This window comes from Polyodon spathula, chromosome 3 (genome assembly GCF_017654505.1).
Source record: "Polyodon spathula isolate WHYD16114869_AA chromosome 3, ASM1765450v1, whole genome shotgun sequence".
NCBI classification, from domain to species: Eukaryota; Metazoa; Chordata; class Actinopteri; order Acipenseriformes; family Polyodontidae; genus Polyodon; species Polyodon spathula.
In genome coordinates this window covers 28,085,741-28,105,730 of record NC_054536.1, presented here as the reverse complement: position 1 = coordinate 28,105,730, position 19,990 = coordinate 28,085,741, and the positions used below count along the sequence as shown (strand labels likewise).

The window sequence follows — 19,990 nt, the reverse complement described above, 5'->3', positions numbered from 1 at the left end:
GCAAGCGATCTATATTTTCCACGTTCACTGGGCTGTACTTACTCTAAAATATCAAAGAAGTTCACTTAACTCACATCAACTATAAATTGGCTACCACTCCTAATGCATTTCATATGTACAGCTATGGCCAGAATTTTAAGATTGAGACATAAATTAGATATTTTACTGAACATAATGTAATCAAATAAGTCTACCAGAAGCCACAATAATAGTATTTCATATTAGATTTTGAAAAATGTCAAATTTGAAAATTTGAATTCAATTTATTTGTTTTATATTTGTATTATGTTTTATTTAAAGTAATTCTCCCATAGAGGTGATATGCACAATACTTATCATATATATATTATCATATATATATATATATATATATATATATATATATATATATATATATATATATATATATATATATATGTTTGGAACATATATACTGAATACTTTGCAGTGTAAAAAAAGCTTTGTGTGTCTGGTGCACTAACATTGTTGGAAATGTACCCCTCTGATATATTTTCAATGTGATATTGAAATACAGTATATGTCAGTTAAAAGGCAAGTACCCTTTTTCTCAAGCACTCTCATAAAGAAAGGGACACATATCATTTTGACCACTGCCAGTCATTACAGTGTGCCAGTGATATCCTCTGAGATCAAAGACAAAATAATGTTTTACATCTTCAACTATTCACACCAAATCACTGGCTAAGAGCACACATTTCTTAACTTACACAATTCAAAGTGTTGATATATGGACCAGCCTTAACATATTTCTTCATCTTTTGGAATTATGTGGTTAAAATGTCCTGGATTTTCCACTTCTCCTTATTAAACTATGTTGAACATAAGCTGTATTTTAAAACAAAGGAAAATATGAAACAGGTGTAATAACAGAAAGTGTGATTATAGATTAATTTTCAAGTTAATAAGCCATGTCTTATTGTTACACCAGTGTATTATAGGGCCCAAAGTTCTTGCTCTCAGCCAGTGAAATGGTCTTCATTGGCACTTCAGTGGTTAAGAAGTTTCACTGTTATATAAAATCAGGTAAAACAGCATGTGGTACAGTATGTGGTCCTTATGTCAACACTATTATCAGCTGCAAGGGGGCATCCATTACAGTACCAAAGTGATAACATTTTCATATTATTACCAATGGTATCAGTATTGGACAGCTATGTAGCTAAGTACTTTACTGAGACCATTGTACAATATTTGTTCCAAATTCCTTTTGCTGTCGTTGCTGGTAACACAGTGGTCCGCAAATGGTCTGCTAGCATTTCTTCATGGTAAAATATAGTTCTTATAATGGCATCCCAATAGTTTTTCCAAAATGTTTTTGTTTAGGCCAAACAGACAAAGCCAATTGTTTTTCCAACAATTGGGCCTTCATCTTGTGACTTATTTTTCCAGCGCCAGTTTGTAACATTCTCTAAAAAAGTTTCTCTATTTTATTGATGTATAATTTCCCACAAGACGTACGTTTTGTAAGTGTACTGCTCAATAATAGTGCACAATCTAATACCAGTTTATAAAACATCTTCCAAACAGTTTCGTCTCAACCCAGTTAAATTTTTTTTTTCTTTAGTTGACAAACAAAAAAAAAACATGAACAGTAAGTACTGCTTTCACAAAATACGTGCTCACAGGCTTCAATTTTGTGGCATAGTGGTTGAGAGTAAAGATTCAAGTTTTGAATTTTCCATTTACTAACCTAAATGGCTCTATCTGCACTTTAATTGCTGCTGGTAATATGCTGATATATTGTACAGTAGCTTCAAATTCAGTTATTGGTTTAATTTGCCTTTTGTTCAGACACACTGTTTCCAGCACACTTACGTTATGGCTCTTATGGAAAACACAATTCAATTATATAATCAATGCCTTTACTTACAGCACTGATGCAATTAAAACCACTTTTCACATGCTCTCAACACATATATGTAAATGTTGTTAAAAATGTGTGCCCAGAAGGAAAAACTAGGAGATCACAGTGAAAACAGTCATGATTGTAGAAAAGGCAAAAACTTTTGAAAAGAAAATGTTCAGATTGTAATGGTGTACTGGTACTGCCAAAGTTTGGACTTTTAACTTCATTGTTTGTTTTTTTGGGGTTTTTTTTTTTTCGCTGATGATGATGTATTGTTGCAAGGTCTAGCAATGTTCATACTGCTGTTTTTTTTGGAACTGAAAAAGTGAGTTATCCTTTCCACCAAACCTAGCCCCTCAAGGGTTCTATAGAAAAGACAGTTCCAAGATTATGGAGAATGTTTCCAATGTAAGAAGGCATTAACGTACATCAGATCTCATTATTTTTACAGATTAAAGAAAGAGTAGCCTTTTTGGGAGAAAGTAGCCATCATCAACTCTTCATCTAGAGGTGATGTGGGCAGGAGATCTACACACCACACATTTGCATGCTTTGTCAATATCAGGATCAATTTCTTTTAGATTTGACTGTTTTTGTTTTTTTTTTTTAGCTTGCTCACATTTCCACAGTTCAGTAGCTATTTCACAGATGTGACATACTTTGGTTTTCCACTGTCCATTCAAACTTGAGTGACGCATATTAAGACTGTCCCTTTTGACATATAGAAAAGTGATGGTGTGGGTAACTGTGGCAGTACGACAGGGTGAAAGTCCTGCCTGTGAATGTGTGTATGTTGGTGTGAGGGGGATACAGGGTGGGGGATACATTTCTCCTTGTAAACACAGGTATATAAAATAGGTGTTCACGGGTGTTAGACAGAAATTACAGTTGAGAATTAATGTTGGTGATAGAAGTGGAGGTTCGTGTTTTGTTTGCTGTGTGTGGAATTAAAAAGAGAGAAGTATTGTTGGTGTTCAGGGGAGTTTATGAAGCCGTGTGTCAGAGTAAGCAGCAGCTCAGCCTGAAACTACTGTGTTTGAAGTATATGTATTGTTTTGTTTAAATGTTTGTTTTGGCCACCGTGCCACTGTTTGTTTGTTCCTGTGTTTTGTTTGTTTATTTTATTATTTCTAATTAAAGTGTACAAAAGTGCATTTATACCTGCAGCTTTCTTGTCTCTGAGTCTCCTTCTTGGTCAAAACAATTCGCCAGTGATGCTACCCTGTCACAGTAACTTAAAAATAATAATAACTAAAAATATATATGTTAACAGTGAAAAAGGATATTAATAAACAAAGAGCTAACCACCAGAAGACATAACCAACAAGGGACATTGGGTTGGTTACTGTATGTCTTTCCTCAGAAAATAATTATTAGTTATCCACTAAAAAACATAACAAAACTGGCCTTAGATTTGGATTTCCTTGGCAGTTTTGGCAGTTAATCCTGTTGGGCAGTTTTCTCTTTTAGTCAATGTTATACAAGGGTTAATTTAGAAAGTATGTGCCTGGCCCACTGCTGTCAGGCAAAATTACCAGCCTAAGGTCTGAACACGAAACAGGGCAGTGTCTGGTAAACAACATAAGCTTACATAACCTTTTCAGCTTAGAGAGTGCGGCATTTTAAAGTTGAGAGGAACTCAATCAATTGTAACTGTATACAGTCAGTACTCAACTATCTGACCCTATGAAATTTCACTTCAGTGACTGTTAAACAAGTGTGATCCATATCTGATTATTTCATCTGATTTGACATGTATGTAGGTTAGCACATTGTAACCTGCCTCTTACCACACAAACAACCCCCTGCCTTGCACCCACACACACACACACACACGCACGCACGCACACATGCACGCACACACACATGCACACACCCATACCCACACTCACACATTTCATAAAAAGAAAAAATATGACTTGCGTTTGAGGAACTGTACAAGGAGACATTGATTCTTTCATTGAAATTTGTTAACGCAAGAGTTGGGGGAATAACAGCAGTAAAAAACAAAAACTTGTCTGTTTTTTCAGGGAACACAAAAAAGATACAATGTCAAAAATACATAGCTGAAAGGACTGTTTTAAAATAAGTAGGCTTCCATTTAGATGTACTGTAGTTGGTTTTGTTGGTATAGTACTATATTTTCAACAGTATTTTAATTCAGAACAATATGATTCTGAAAATGTCACTTGCCAAAAGAGACGATTGGACATATGGACTGTAATACAATACACACTTTTAAATCCGGTATGTACTGTACCAGTATGTAAAATTCTCCATTAACGACCCAACAGCAAAATGAAATCATAATGTTACCCATGCACAGAATTGCTTAAAAACATAAACGCAATGCAATTTAGCAAAAGCTTAAAAAATGACAACAGTCTTCAGAATTAAAACCGTATCCAAAGTCACCGTTCAAAATTACAGAATACAGTACTTGGTAAGGCCCTAACATCACAGTTCACATGCAAATGAAAATGCACAAAAACAACTAAAGATCACAGATTTTATTTTTAAATGCATCATAGTATCTAAAATTGTTTAATGATTAACTTTTACCTTACCGTGCCTTGTCTCGTTCGCTTTGTTTTTGGAGGAAGCACTGTGTGACTGCAATGCACAATAAAGACAGACTGATTTGCCATCCCAGAAAGAAGAAAAAAACTGCAGGCTGTGATGGTTAAACAAGTCAACTGTAACACTGAAGTGATGGGCTTTGTATCAGAAAACTGGTGACGGAGTCGGAAATCGCGTGTGACTCTGTGAGAATTTGATGTGACTCTGTGATATATATATATATATATATATATATATATATATATATATATATATATATATAATATAATGGGGATTGATTTTATTCTTAATACAAGGGCGGTAAAACGTGACTGACGTTTATCTGAGTGTCGTATATCCGAGTGCAGACTGTAGTACAATCTCATTGGATTGATTATAATATTCTCCTATCGTTCACCCTTATATGTATACTACTTTGCTGAAATCAGACCATGTGGGCGTTCCAGTGTGAACTCAAGTGCTCAGTGATTCAGGTGTTTTAACACATGTTATGATTTAGGCCTTGCAGATACTGGAAAGCATCCTTATATTTCTTAAAATTCAGGGTGGGAAATTTGATGTGGTCTTAAATTCGAGGGCGTCTTAAATACAAAGGAATACGGTATTTTGAAATGTTTACAGACTTTTAATATAAAGGTGCCAATACTTTTGTCATGAACAAATATTTGAAATTGCTTAAGTGCTTTTTTTTTTTTTTTTTTTTTTTAATGTAGATTGTTTGTTCAACTACCAGAAAATGTATATTTTGGTCCTTGTCATATTAATTATGTTAATGTTCACTAAATGCTTGTATGTAACACGTTTTCATGAATGATTTTATATTAAGTGTAGCGTGCCAATACGCTTGTCTGAGACTGCATGCAAAAGTAAAAATGGGTTCTACTTTGAATGATCAGCTTCAGCGACACACACCTTCTCATTCATTATGTCTGTTTTTGAGGTTGGCTGCTGTGTTAACTATGGGAAACTTTCATAATAGTAATGATCCAGTATATTTTCTTTGCATTATAAATGTGGAAGTAATTTTGTGTTATTTAAAAATCAAACACTGTGATTTAAAGCAACTATTCTAATGGTAAAGAGGCACTTCAGACTTTAAGAAAAACACACAAGCACATCAAATCCGAAGCTTGGATTATGACTGGAGGAGTTCAGTTCATTACATATGAGTGATGCAGTGTTTAAATGTTACTGATGTTTTTCTATCAGTATTGCCAAATATGATAGCTCTCTCTATCGATGTGTGTTATAATACTCCCACTCTATTCAAAATGACCCAGTTCAAAAATAAAATTGTTTGTTGTTATGTTCACAACCACTGACGCTCTGCAAAATGAATAATACGTGTGCTCAGAATAAAAAAAGAGACTCCCTGAATCTTCAAACATCACAGGAGCAGTGGAATATTCATAGCTCTGGAAACAAATTCAACATTACTGTAATTTGTCATTGTGAATGTAAATCTACAGTTGTCAAACAGATTTTTCTTTTTAGGAAAATCGATTTAGACAAAACTAAGAAGTGGTTCTGAACACAGATGGATTTTTAAGGGTAACAGATTGTTGATACAATCCAAGATGATTCCCAAGGGCTACAGAATTCTGGAAAATAATCCAGCTGTGGCTTATACCTGCTGGATATCAACCCCTTAGCCAAGCAGACAAACATCTCGTCTAATGAGTGTCTTCCAAGGAAAACAAAGGTGTAGCATGAAGTGGGGTTTAAATGCAATATACATTTGTGTCTGATGTATTAATGTGAATATTATGTTTTGCAAGGTGTGTGAAATTATTTGTCATATATACTTAATTAAGCAAATGTGTGATATGTTTTGCAAATGCGCAGTGTTCTTCTATTTGAGTTCAATGTTTTGATAATTGTTTAAGGAGTATCCAAAAGTGTGTTTTAGCAATTGAAAATAACTGCAAATAGCCCACATAACATGTTGATGAAGACCAAGGGCATTGTCCCTGATGTACTGAGTTTTTTCCAATAAAATGTCGAAACTCTGCCTAAATTTCAGCAATCAAATATCAAACATGTTTTTAGGTCAGATATCATTAGAAAGGTAACATGGCACATTATTTAAGTTTTTGTGGCTGAACAATATCTAAATAAGCTACATACCCTAAATACACTAGTTACAAACACACATAAACACACACACACACACGCATATCTACAGTGCTCCCTCTTTATAACGCTGTAGTCAGGAGTCATAGTTAAGAGACTGTGTTAGTGTAATGGCATTATGGGGCAAATGGGAGCCATGACGGTATCGACTTATATTCTGTTCCACAGTATAAAGGGCCGCCTTATATAGGGGGAACACTGTATTTATATATACTACGGTTTCTATAAACCATTAGTTCAGGAGGTTACTATCTTACCGACAATCATGTGGTTGCATACGTCACAGAAGATGGGCTTCTTGAATATGTACTCTATGAAGCAGTGTGCCCTGATTTCCACCTGCTTCTGGCTCTGGCTGGGTAAAGAGGTCAAGCTGCTCAAGGTGGACAGCTGCCCAGTGCTGATGCTCACTTTGGATAACAAGTCCATCTGCAGCTTCATGTCACTGTTAGTTCTTTGGAAAAAGTTTTCTGCACTCTTACTCCTCAGGCTCTTGGTTTTGAAGGAGAGGGATCGCTTCAGCTTCTGGAGCTGTTGAGGAATCACAAATCAGTCTGGCATGTCACCAGATTAACAATGACTAACACCATTTAAAGGCCTGTAATTACATCAGGTAAAAAAATTACTGTGTAAGAGCAGGAACCATTGGTAATTAATGGCATAGCTATCCATTTAATTTAAATATCTAAGGATATTTATTTACCCACTACAGTATGCATAATTTTGGGTGTTTGAACCTGCTTTACCATTCCAGTACAACAACAATGAAAAAAAAAACAGTAACATTTATGAAGTACCTAATATACTGCATTGCAGGTTGTGACTAGGCTTTGGTGGGTGGCGTCAGGCCATGAAGCAGATAGACATAGAATGATGAGTGAAGCGCTGATGCATGGATTTATTAAATAAACAAACAATTTGAACAAAATAAAACACTGAACAAAGAAACCGGCATGTCGGTCAAAACAGACAAACACTAAACTCAGAACTGTGAAGAAACAAACAAGTACCGCGCTGTCTGAAATCCAACACGAGGAGCATTTGTTTTAGTTTTTAATTCTCCTTTTCTCTTCTCCTGTTCTTTCTCTCTGAACACACCAACCCCGTTACGCAGCTGTAACAAGACTTGTTTGCCAATCATTTAAGTGAATCTTGGCACAGTCTGTATGTGAACTACTTTGTGCACTCCCTGTGGCCAGATACCAATAAACATTTTATCTGGTTGGTCTTTATACCCCCAAACCCTAAACTAAGTCACACCTGTGGATGGTGTGTTTTTACTCTATTTACAGAAGAACAGATACACTCAACTGGCCAGATGACTCAGAAGCTAGGGAACACCTGGTAAAGCACTTGATGGAAAAGTGGAATTAGAAATATCAAAAGGACTTTCTGACAAAAGTGATGGATGAAATTCATTGGATCTGCTAAACAGTCAATCAAGACAAAAGAGGCAACTTTAATGAAAACATCAATGCTAATGAAAAAACATAATTGTGCAGCACTAGATTATTCAAATCACCAATACCATCTCTCAGCTTTTCCATAATAAGGCAATAGGCATGTATGCATGTGTAATGATCATTGTTATGTGATGCTGTGACAGAGAAAGAAAGGATCCGAAATTTAAATCTCCCTCCCAATCAGAAAGGGCAGTCTGTAAGGCTGGTGGTATGCCTCCTCCTAGATGGAATGCTTTGACGGAAAGCGGAAACCGGAAGGTGACCATATTAGGGGGAGTGTGTAGTTGCACGTACCTGAAAGGACTCTATTGCAAGCAGTCGCGGGCTGGCCCTACAGTGGAGAAACCATGGCAACGGGATGCTTGCAAGGAGGAGTTTCTGGGTACAAAGGGAAAGCAGCTACATCAGTACTGCCCCTTGCGAGGAATTGAGAGCCGGAGTGAATGAGCGTGTGTTATTGTCTGTCTTGTGTTTTTGTGTTTTCTAGAGGAGGAGTGAGAGTCGAGAGCTGCAGCCACAGAGCCAGCACAAACCCCGGAGCATGTCCATCACAGCACAACACAGCACAGTACAGCACCGAACACGCACCATGATCGCTGAACGAAAGGAGCACAGTTTCGTGCACGGAGGATTGTGGTTAAGGAGTGCTTTATTATTTTATCAGGACTGAAACCTGCCGTGTTTCTCCCCGATACCATAGTTGATAGAGGGGTGGACTGTTTATTATTTTTTGGGTTTCTTTTGTAAATAAACTTAGATATTCTTGGGAGAATCCTGTCTGGCATTAGATTTATTACCGCACCACTCACATCCTGTTCACAGATGCACAGATATTTGGTCATCTGTCTGTGAGATGAGATGAGATTAGAAGCTCTAAAATATTGAATGCAGATGAGCCTGGATCTTTTGGATAGTGGTTAAGATGCTCGCTTGTGTTTTGCATGGTTACTGGTTCGCGCTAAGCCTCCGTCCTGTTACATTGGTACCGTGAATTGAATCTCATTGATCGCCAAGGTTACAGAGGGAAGAGTGTAACAGGCAGTGTTGTGTGATGTACTGTCTTTAAGGATTTTGTCCCCTGTTGGTGAGATGAGTTTAAAAGCTCTATAATCACGATTGCAGATCAGCTCACTCTTCTGTGTAGTGGTTAAGAGGCTTGCTTGTGGTGTGTGCATTTGCTCATTCACACCCAGCCTGTTACACAAGTACTGTATGTATGTATGTATGTATGAACGTATACTATATATGTATTGTAGATTATAACAAGACAAAAATGACCTTCATATTACTTAAATTACTTACATTGCCTGGTAAGCATGTTGCCTGTTGTGAGGATATGTGCAGAGCATCACCTCTAAAGATGAAACTGTCTTTCAACATATTTTAAAAAATAAGTACATGCTGGCCTTGATAGCTCAGAACACCTGCAGTAGATATTCAGCTTTCTTCATTATAATTTAAGCTCAAGACTGAAGTACAATATACAGCTCATCCAGTGGCAACTCGTGGCTTGAAAAACAAACAGTTCTACGCCAGATTGTCACAATCAACAGAGCTGCAAACACCACTTTACAGGCAAGGGCCTCTTTTATCGACATCTGCACCTGCACTAACCTGAGCAGTTGAAATGGAAGTATCATCACACTCTTGTGCTGTTAATAACATTCTGAACTACACAAGAGTCAGGTTTGGTTTCTGTTGATATTTCTGGTGTTGGTGTTTTAGCTTTTTTTGTTGTAGAAAAACTCCAAATGTAGCTTTTTGCCATTTTAACAGGGCTACATTAAATTCACTCTGTTTTAGCACATATTTTCGCTGACTGAAAAAGTGAAAGTCTCACACGAGAACAAATATAAGGGTCTTAGACACTCTTTAGTTATGTTATTAAGGTTTGAAAGCTTGAAATAAATGGTGCACTTACATATTCTCTACCCACTTACAAAAAACATTTTTTATTTTTAAATAATAAACCCTGGCAGCAGTGGCGTAGCCAGGATTTTTTTGGGGAGTGGATGGAAATGGTGCAATTGGCAACCTGATTTCTTATTCGTTCATTGACGTTTTATTTGCGAAAAATAAAGAACAATCTTTTTCTTTAAGAGAAGATCCAATAACCAAATACAATGTTGTGCAAAACAGTTAAAAAAGATACAGTTTAGAAAACTTCAGATTAAAAAACAAAAAAGGAAATACAAAGCAAAGGACTTGAACTTTTAACATGCGCATCAGATTTCAATTTCACATTATGATAATATATAAAAATAACTATATATAATTTTATTCGTACTTTTGGTTGTTCATTTTTGTTAACTAACATTTTGAAATGAAAGAAAGAATATTTTACTCGTCTCTCAATTAATTATTAACTTGTTTATTCATGACAACTTTATTATTTCCTGCTTGTTTCCCCCGACAAGTCACATAATTAGGAAATACTTAATGAATGCTAGTGCACGCGAAATAGCTCTTATTTAGGAATTATTTAAACAAAAATATCTCTTTGACTTGCTATTATTCCCAAAATATAGAAATTTGGCAATTGAAGAAAGTGTAAGATGTTCTCACTTAATCCATGATCAGTCACAGGGCAAGCTGTCGCCCACCCACCTCATTGTAAATAACTTGACTCAGTGAGTTTGTCAGTAATGCTAAAGTGGCAGCCTTGGAGAATAAGGCCCGCTATACTTATCCAAAGAGCAGGGTTAGCACAAGCAGTGGCCATTGTTAAAACAAATTCGACTGGGTTTATCAAAGTTCAGCTAAAACTAGTAAAAAAAAAAAAAAAAAAAAAAAAAAACACACATTTTGGTCTTTTAAATAGCCTTCTCGGTTCTTGTTCCAGGTGACTATAAAACATAGACCAGACCTGGATTCACTTGACCCTATTTTTTATGTCAAATTTTGTAAATGTGCTTCTAGAGGTTAAGATTATGAATTAAGCAGCAGGTTTAATATTAAGAATTAAACAGCTAGCTTGGTAACCTAACAACATAAAACATCTTAAAGGGAATTACTTGGAAAACTCAAATAGCTGCACATCCCTATTTTCATTTTATAAAAAATTGAGTAATTTACACTTTGGAGTAAAAAGCTTTCAAAAATCAGCCTTAGCAAGTCAGTGGCTGAGCTGGGATTGAACCAGGAACCTCCTGGTAAGAAGTCCTTTTCTTTAAACACTGCAGCACCAAGCCTCTGTGGTAGTTTACGACCTTCCTGTCACTGGCTGAGGGTGCTGACTGCTTGCTTACCCTGCTGTACAGCACCCATGCCCAGAAATGCTTGACAACACGTTCCAGTGGCTGTTCAACTTACTCCACATTAGAGCATGTTTTTAGGCTGTGTAAATATCCTGATTCTTGACAGGGGTGTTATCATCCCTGAAAGAAGCAGCTGTCTGGTATTAAATTCAGAGTATGGCATAAAGTCTAATAATGTTGGTTATCTCAGCCTGTGCCAATGGAGACAACTATGTAGCCTTACCCACTATTAACCCATCAACTCCAGATGAAAGAATTAATGTGCACGCCATATACCATATTTGAAATAATTTGAATAGCTACTTTTACACCTGAAATTGCTATAAAATACTATTAGAAAGAAAACAAAACATAAATCAATGATATATATATGACATTTCTATTAACCATTTAAGCCCCTGTGTGCCAGTAAAACATGATAAAAAATAAGACAGGCATTTGATATGTATGTTTTATTTTTTATGAACAATACACAAGACTTCTGAAGAATAAAAATAACGTTTTTATAAACAGGAAAACACAGATATGCAAGAATTGTGATAAATAAAAAAAACTTTCTGAAAACAATAACTTGCACATTATTACTACAAAGCATGCAGAGATGAACTGAGGGGTGTATTGCTCTATTGAAAGCATGCAGAGATGAACAGAGGGGTGTATTGCTCTATTGAAAGCATACAGAGATGAACAGAGGGGTGTATTGCTCTATTGAAAGCATGCAGAAATGAACAGAGGGGTGTATTGCTCTATTGAAAGCATGCAGAGGTGAACAGAGGGGTGTATTGCTCTATTGAAAGCATGCAGAGATGAATGGCGGGTGTATTGCTCTATTGAAAGCATGCAGAGATGAACGGCAGGGTGTATTGCTCTATTGAAAGCATGCAGAGATGAATGGCAGGGTGTATTGCTCTATTGAAAGCATGCAGAGATGAATGGAAGGGTGTATTGCTCTATTGAAAGCATGCAGAGATGAACGGAGGGGTGTATTGCTCTATTGAAAGCATGCAGAGATGAACGGCAGGGTGTATTGCTCTATTGAAAGCATGCAGAGATGAACAGAGGGGTGTATTGCTCTATTGAAAGCATGCAGAGATGAATGGCAGGGTGTATTGCTCTATTGAAAGCATGCAGAGATGAACAGAGGGGTGTATTGCTCTATTGAAAGCATGCAGAGATGAACAGAGGGGTGTATTGCTCTATTGAAAGCATGCAGAGATGAACAGAGGGGTGTATTGCTCTATTGAAAGCATGCAGAGATGAACAGAGGGGTGTATTGCTCTATTGAAAGCATGCAGAGATGAACGGAGGGGTGTATTGCTCTATTGAAAGCATGCAGAGATGAACAGAGGGGTGTATTGCTCTATTGAAAGCATGCAGAGATGAACGGCAGGGTGTATTGCTCTATTGAAAGCATGCAGAGATGAACGGCAGGGTGTATTGCTCTATTGAAAGCATGCAGAGATGAACAGAGGGGTATAATCCTCTATTGAAAGCATACAGCGATGAACGGCGGGTGTATTGCTCTATTGAAAGCATGCAGAGATGGATGGCAGGGTGTATTGCTCTACTGAAAGCATGCAGAGATGAACGGCAGGGTGTATTGCTCTATTGAAAGCATGCAGAGATGAATGGCAGAGTGTATTGCTCTATTGAAAGCATGCAGAGATGAACAGAGGGGTATAATCCTCTATTGAAAGCATGCAGAGATGAACAGAGGGGTGTATTGCTCTATTGAAAGCATGCAGAGATGAACAGAGGGGTGTATTGCTCTATTGAAAGCATGCAGAGATGAACAGAGGGGTGTATTGCTCTATTGAAAGCATGCATAGATAAATAGAGGGGTGTATTGCTCTATTGAAAGCATGCAGAGATGAACGGAGGGGTGTATTGCTCTATTGAAAGCATGCAGAGATGAACGATGGGTGTATTGCTCTATTGAAAGCATGCAGAGATGAACGAGGGGTGTATTGCTCTATTGAAAGCTTGCAGAGATGAACGGAGGGGTGTATTGCTCTACTGAAAGCATGCAGAGATGAACAGAGGGGTATATTCCTCTATTGAAACCATCCCGAGATGAACAGAGGGGTGTATTGCTCTATTGAAAGCATGCATAGATGAACAGAGGGGTGTATTGCTCTATTGAAAGCATGCAGAGATGAACAGAGGGGTGTACTGCTCTATTGAAAGCATGCAGAGTTGAACGATGGGTGTATTGCTCTATTGAAAGCATCCCGAGATGAACAGAGGGGTGTATTGCTCTGTTGCTGTATACTCCAGTGCAAAATCAAAGGATCGTTTCAGCTCCAGGTCTTCATCATCATCATCATCATCATCATCATCATCATCATCATCATCATCATCATCATCATCATCATCATCATCATCATCTTTTTCCCAAAATGAAACCTTCTTTCAAAGTTACTGTTTTCAAAAATCACATTTGCTGCAAAGTTACTGTTTTCAAAATCAATGCACTCACAGATTAATGGGATTTTGCTTGAAATGTGATTGGATAAAGACGTCACCAGACAAACCATCAAACCCCCTGAATGCAAAACAAACATTCCACAGTACCAACACAGCCTATACAGCACACACACACACACACCCACAGACCAGGCTGAAAGAAACCTTAATAGATGGCAAACCTTGACGTACATAGGCATGGCATTATGTTGCTAGTGCTTTTTACGTCTTGGAGCTGAAGTGGTTAAAGCCACCTAACACAGGACAGGGTATTAGAAAAATATGGAGTGTATCTGCGGTTATATATTTATAAGAGTTTTGCTGCAGGTTGTATTGTTATATCAGGGTCTGTACTATAAAAAAAGACTAAGCTACAAAAAGACATGAACAATTTGTAGGTAATTAAACCTTAAAAATCTATAGAAATGGTTCAGTCAAGGTCATAGCAGAGTAGGTACTCCAGATAGTAATTCATTAGTTGCACATTTTCAGCATCAGGTGGTGCATGTTTTTAATAACTGCTTGGATCCTCAGCAGAGGAAGCGGCAAGTTCATTTTTTACTCAACTGTATAGATTTTTTTCTCTGGAATTTTGATTAGTAGCTAAGTATTAAGTAACGGTTAAGTAAAGGAATGCTTTGATTCTGAAGACCCTGAGAATTGAGATCCTACCATCAGCCCTCTAGCAGTCTGTCAGATCCGAGGTTCTTATATTTAAAAATATTTATATTTTAAAAATTTACCACCATACTCTTTTTTTTTCCTTTTTATAAAAGTCCTTACATTACAGAACTAGCAAGAAACAATGAAGGATCATGAAGATTTTAAACTGACCTCAAATGTTATTTATTTTAATCTTTGTAACAGCAGCATTTTCTTTTCTTTTTTAGAAAAACAAAGTGTTAAACTAACACAGTAAATTCCCTGCCTTCTAGCCTTCCCTGCCTTCTATTTCACTGTTTACCTCTCATAATAGATATGTTTTGCATTTCTAGTCTGTTAATTGAGGTGAGGAGTCTGACATAATGTTTATTGACCTAGTATTCTGAACTATAAAACTAAAGAAATGTCTGCTGAAACATTGGAACTTGTGCCTTTCTTGTTTTTGGCCTTGGCTTTAAAGCAGACTATTGCAGTTTGAAAACGAAGGTCAGTCTTTATGTAAAATGTGTACGTTTATGTTGTGTAGGTGTCTTTCACTGCTTTGGAAGCCTTAAAACCCTTTCTTAACAGAGATAAATTGATAGACTATGGCCTTGTACTTTTCTTTTAAAAAAATTAAATGATTCAGTCATTTTGAGATAACTTCAAATTTCTGTTAATGTTTTCTGAGACTCTTCAAAACTGAAGTGAATCTTTTATTAAAATGTGTGATTTATGTGTAAAAAGGCAATTACCACAGTTTTTGTGGCATCAGTAAACAATGGGCCATATTTTCTAAGCATTTACTCTAACCTTTAATTAACTCCTATTTTTTAATTTATTTAGCGTGTCCAATTATAATTTACTCCCTGATATTCTCCCAATTTGGAATGCCCAATTGCTTATCTCCACACCGCAGCCATTCCCCACATGACTCAGGAGACCCGAAGATTCAGTGGGCGTCCTCCAATCCCACAACCAAGCCAGCTTCCCTTTCACCCAGGAACTCGACAGCGGATGTCAGCGAGCTACCGACCAATGGCGGACAAAGGCCAGCCCTGCAGGTGTCGCTCTGAGCTCACTGGGTCCCTGACGATGAGGAGAAACAGTCCCTGAAGGTTTTACCTTCCTAACCCACAGGAGTGCCAGAGGCAATGCGATGCTCCCTTTGGAGTCCAAAGCGAAGACAGGCCTACTTTGCACAGCCAGGATGCGAACCTGCGCTGTGTGACTCACCCTGCGCCCAATGTGGCTGCGCTTCTACCAGATGAGCCACTCGTCAATAATCACCGACTGCTGACCACTCATTCACACGAGCTGTCTGGCAGAGACAAGCTGCCAACACTGCTTCTGCCAGACCACATTTAAACTACACAGCATTTCCCCCTGCTAATAATCCCACACCATACATTTAAACACAATACATTTAAATCATAACAATCACTTGTGTTTTCAACCCCACAGTACATTTATTTTACACGCAATGATTTGCCCTGTTGCAGTAAAAATGTGCAGGGCTCTCTTCTAGCCTGCCACATACCCTCAGGAGGCGACGGCAGCAGCAGGCCCTCAAGAGGCGATGGCATCAGCGGGCCCTCAAGAGGTAGTTCCAGCTCCTCTGGTGATGGAGGCAGAAGCAGTGGGTAATCTTCCTCTGGCGGTGGAGGCGGAAGCAGCAAGTAGTCTCCCTCTGGCCGAGGCGGGAGCAGCAGGTAGTCTAGCACTTGTGGTGGAGGTTGGAGCAGCAGGTAGTCTGCCTCTGTCTCTGGAGACTGGTGCAGCTCTCCTTCGGTCACTGGAGACTGGTGTGGCTCTCCCTTCGGCACTGAGTTGGGAATGCCTTTCTTGGGCTGTAGATGCTCCGGCTGGAAACTCGGGCTCCTCCCAATTGGGTGTTGGACGCTCGTGCTCCTCCCATTTGGGCGTTGGATGCTCGGGCTCCTCCCACTCCAGGTCTGCGTCTGTGTCCCAGTCAGCCTCCAGGCAGCTGTCCTCCTCATGGACATAGCACAAGCAGTTTGTGCACCATTCCAGGTCTGTGTCTAAGTCCTCTTTCCACGCTGGACAATTGGCCTCCACATGCCCATATGGAGCACACTGGTGCACTGGCCCGAGCCAACTGTGACTGCTCCACCTCCCAACGCTCTTGGTGAATCTGGCCGACCACCTTGTCCATTGCGTTTAAGGCCCCCTCTAGTGCGGGGTACTTCCCTCTGATCACCTTCAGCTGGACCTCTGTGGTAACTGGACGAAGTCCTGCAGCATTCCATGATGCTGGGTCCCTAGGTGTTTTCTCCCCTCCATTTTCAGCCACTGGAAGGTGCTGGGGTCCAAATGCGATCTCCCGGCTACCTCCACGTCTCTCTTTGCTCACAGAAAACCCCCCAAAAAATAAACCTTTCCTTCAAAAAAATAAAAAGTGTACCCGCAGTACCTGCTCTGGCCTGGGTCCGTGGACGCACTAGAATTCTGACATCACATGTGACAGGATGGCTGAGTGGAGATGTCCCCAGACCAGAAAGCTGAGAGAGGCAGACAAAAGCGAGTAAAAAAACGCTGGTGCGCCGTTTTTAATGAAATAAAAATAAATCAACAGGATTCACAAAAACACTGACAGAGCCAAAATAAAAGGTTTAAACAAAAACAGGTCACGCACACAAAGTCTCCTGACAGCAAACAAATACTATGCTTGTCTTCCCAGCACGAGTGCAATCACCCGTGTTTTCAACCCCACGATACATGTATTTTACATACAATCACCCATGTTTTCAACCCCACAATACATGTATTTCACACGCAGGGCTTTGGCCTGCCCCACCAGCAATGTGCAGGGCTCTCTTCTACCCTGCTATAAACCCACTGAATTTTCAAAAACAATAGAGGAGTTAATTTACACACTAAAGTAAATTTAATCCAATATTACCACAGTACCATTTAAAATAAAGCTACATATTTTGGTGCAATATTTATCCATTAAAAGATTTAAGACCTGTGTTTGTCATGTGGATTATAGCAAATGTTCAGCAGCCTATAAACTCATGACAGCATATCATCAGTGAAATAGGGTACATTCATGAAAAAATAAGTTGTTAAATAGTAATATGGAAATAATGATTATTGATTGAACAATAAAAATAGTAGACATGCCAAAAATTATTGGTTTAGGAACAGGTTGTTGCTCAGTAAAATTTTTAAAAATCTGTCTGAATGACAAACAAAAATACAGACCTTCAGTAGATTTCCTCTCACTAAACACTGCATGCTTAAACATCGGTTTGCTGCATTACCCAAGGCTACAAATTATCCTTGCAGTTCAAACCCATTCAATCTTATGTGGGATACTTCAAAAGAGCTATATTTTGGAGCTCAATCAACCATATATGACTCAAGCGCTATTCTTTGGACAGCCCTGCTCAATGGTATAATGAAGCAGCAGCAGTCCAGTTTGTTTAAATATTTCAAGTCATTACTGGCAGTAGGTGCAACAGCTTCCTCCCAACTTAAAACCTATAATCACCACTCTGAGGAGCAGATTGCCATGCGGCCATTGAATCGTTGTCAAAACATTTGCCTGCTAGGGTAATACGATTATTTTTGTATACCGGTTTAGATTGTATTATTGCATGTAACTTATACATGAAGTATATCTGAATTACCATTAAACATTTTTTAGACTTAACAACAACAGAATTTAGACTACACCAGTTTAAGCATGTTTACATAGAAGCGTGTATCATGTATAATAAAGACTACTAATGGTCTCCTTGATGCGTAACCCTTCATAAACATCGTATTTGTGTATGTGACACAAAAATACAACGTAGTGCTTTGCTGGCAAACACAAATCCTAATATACTTTTGTGCCTATATTTGTAATTAAACAGTTTGTTTGCCTGTACATGACATACATAATTAGTATTAACAATATGTTTTGCTGCAAAAGGGAATCATTGTGTCCTAAAAAGGGGGCGCTTGTCTGAGGGAAAACACACGTTACCTTCGATTCCTGCTGACTTACTGTTCAACTAAAAAGGGAGTGCTTGTCTGAGGGAAAACACACGTTACCTTCGATTCCTGCTGACTTACTGTTGAACTAAAAAGGGGGTGCTTGTCTGAGGGAAAACACACGTTACCTTCGATTCCTGCTGACTTACTGTTGATGCCGGTGACTGTGGTTGCTCCAGCTGCTCATGTTGTTTTTTTTCTATGGTGTCTGCATCCTCTAACGTGTTGCTTGTTGGAATCATTTTTGGATTCTTAAAAGACAAAATCCAATCCCCCACACAGAGTGTTCTTTGATGCCTCACCTTCTTAGACGTCTACGGGATTCTGCCCTTTTTATATTACATTGTAGTTGTTCCAACAGTTTAGTAGTAGGTTTGATCGAGTCCCAATGCTGTCAAACCCGAAAGCTCATTCAAGACGAAATTCCGTTACCCACTTCTGGAGAAGTCTGCAGTCTCGGAGATATGCTCCCACAGCCACTGGAATGTCTTGCGTTTTATGTTTATCTTTTTTACTTCATTAAACTTGTCTTCTATACAGTAAAAAAAAAAGAAAAAGTTCGCGTTTTCATATCTCTCTCTTCCTTGTTTGATTACTGTTTTTGAGCTTCCAAAACATCACACACACGCACTGGGCACACTTTTACTTCGGTGATTGGTCGATTTTTATTTATTGCCTTCTAAGTATTTTATGTTATTTTGTTTAGTTCTCTTCTTTTTGAAAAAAATGATGTGATTTGGCTTTGTTAACGCTTGTCTTAAGAAATCCTGCCAGCGCTTCTTTTTTGCCTGGTACAACCAAGGTTAGCAGCACAACTCCAGCGACTACCCACCCCACTTCACTGAGATTGGATTCTGATAAACTGAGCAGTTCAGTAAGGCTGCGACTTTGTTCATGTGTGTCTGTCAAACATATGGCTCAGGAGGGAGGAGCTTTGGAGGCTGGCAAAAGAACCTACTGCAAGCACAACAACCTAATTAGTACAACACCTATGTGGTTTTACAATTTAGTATACTGTTGTGGTACACAAATGAAAAGAAAAACATATTCTAGACTAATACAATGGGTGAATAAGCACATAATACAATACTATAATACTAAACTAAAATAATAGATACAAATGTGCTAGAATATTATTGCATCAGTCCTGTAGATTAACAATAGTTTACTCTTAGATGTCTCTGACATATCTATCACTTTCATTAGGCTATCACTGATAATATAATTGGTTAGACTTGCTGTACTGAAATGTGTGCAATAGTGTTATGAAGTAGGTTTGAAGTGTAAAGTGTAATTGGACATTTGCTTTACCCAGGGGTAATTGATTGGAAAGGTATATTTGAGGCGCAAACCAATAGTAGTTATTTTATAATGCCCATAATACTAATACATACTATAACACTGATACTACAGTATTTACTTTCTATGCATTATTTTTTATAACAAGTTGCCAGAAAGATACATACATATTTACATTTACATAAATTAAATTTTCATTTCTTGCTGTGTTGCAACATTTGTGATGTTAATTAGCCTAATTGATGTGATCTTAGTCAGTGCTTCTAGATGTACTGTAA

General features: G+C 38.1%; 1 protein-coding gene across 1 annotated transcript in view; it reads right to left on the bottom strand.

The window, feature by feature from the left end:
* Positions 1 to 19,293, bottom strand: part of LOC121312940 (SH3 and cysteine-rich domain-containing protein-like) — a 55,808-nt gene extending 36,515 nt beyond the window's left edge. The window contains exons 1-2 of the mRNA XM_041244919.1: positions 18,563 to 19,293; positions 6,838 to 7,111 (exon numbers count right to left, since the gene is read on the bottom strand). Coding sequence (XP_041100853.1) covers positions 6,838 to 7,111; positions 18,563 to 18,655 — 367 coding nt within the window. The 5' untranslated portion in view covers positions 18,656 to 19,293. The remainder of the gene's footprint in view (positions 1 to 6,837; positions 7,112 to 18,562) is intronic.
* Between the last annotated feature and the right edge of the window lie 697 nt (positions 19,294 to 19,990).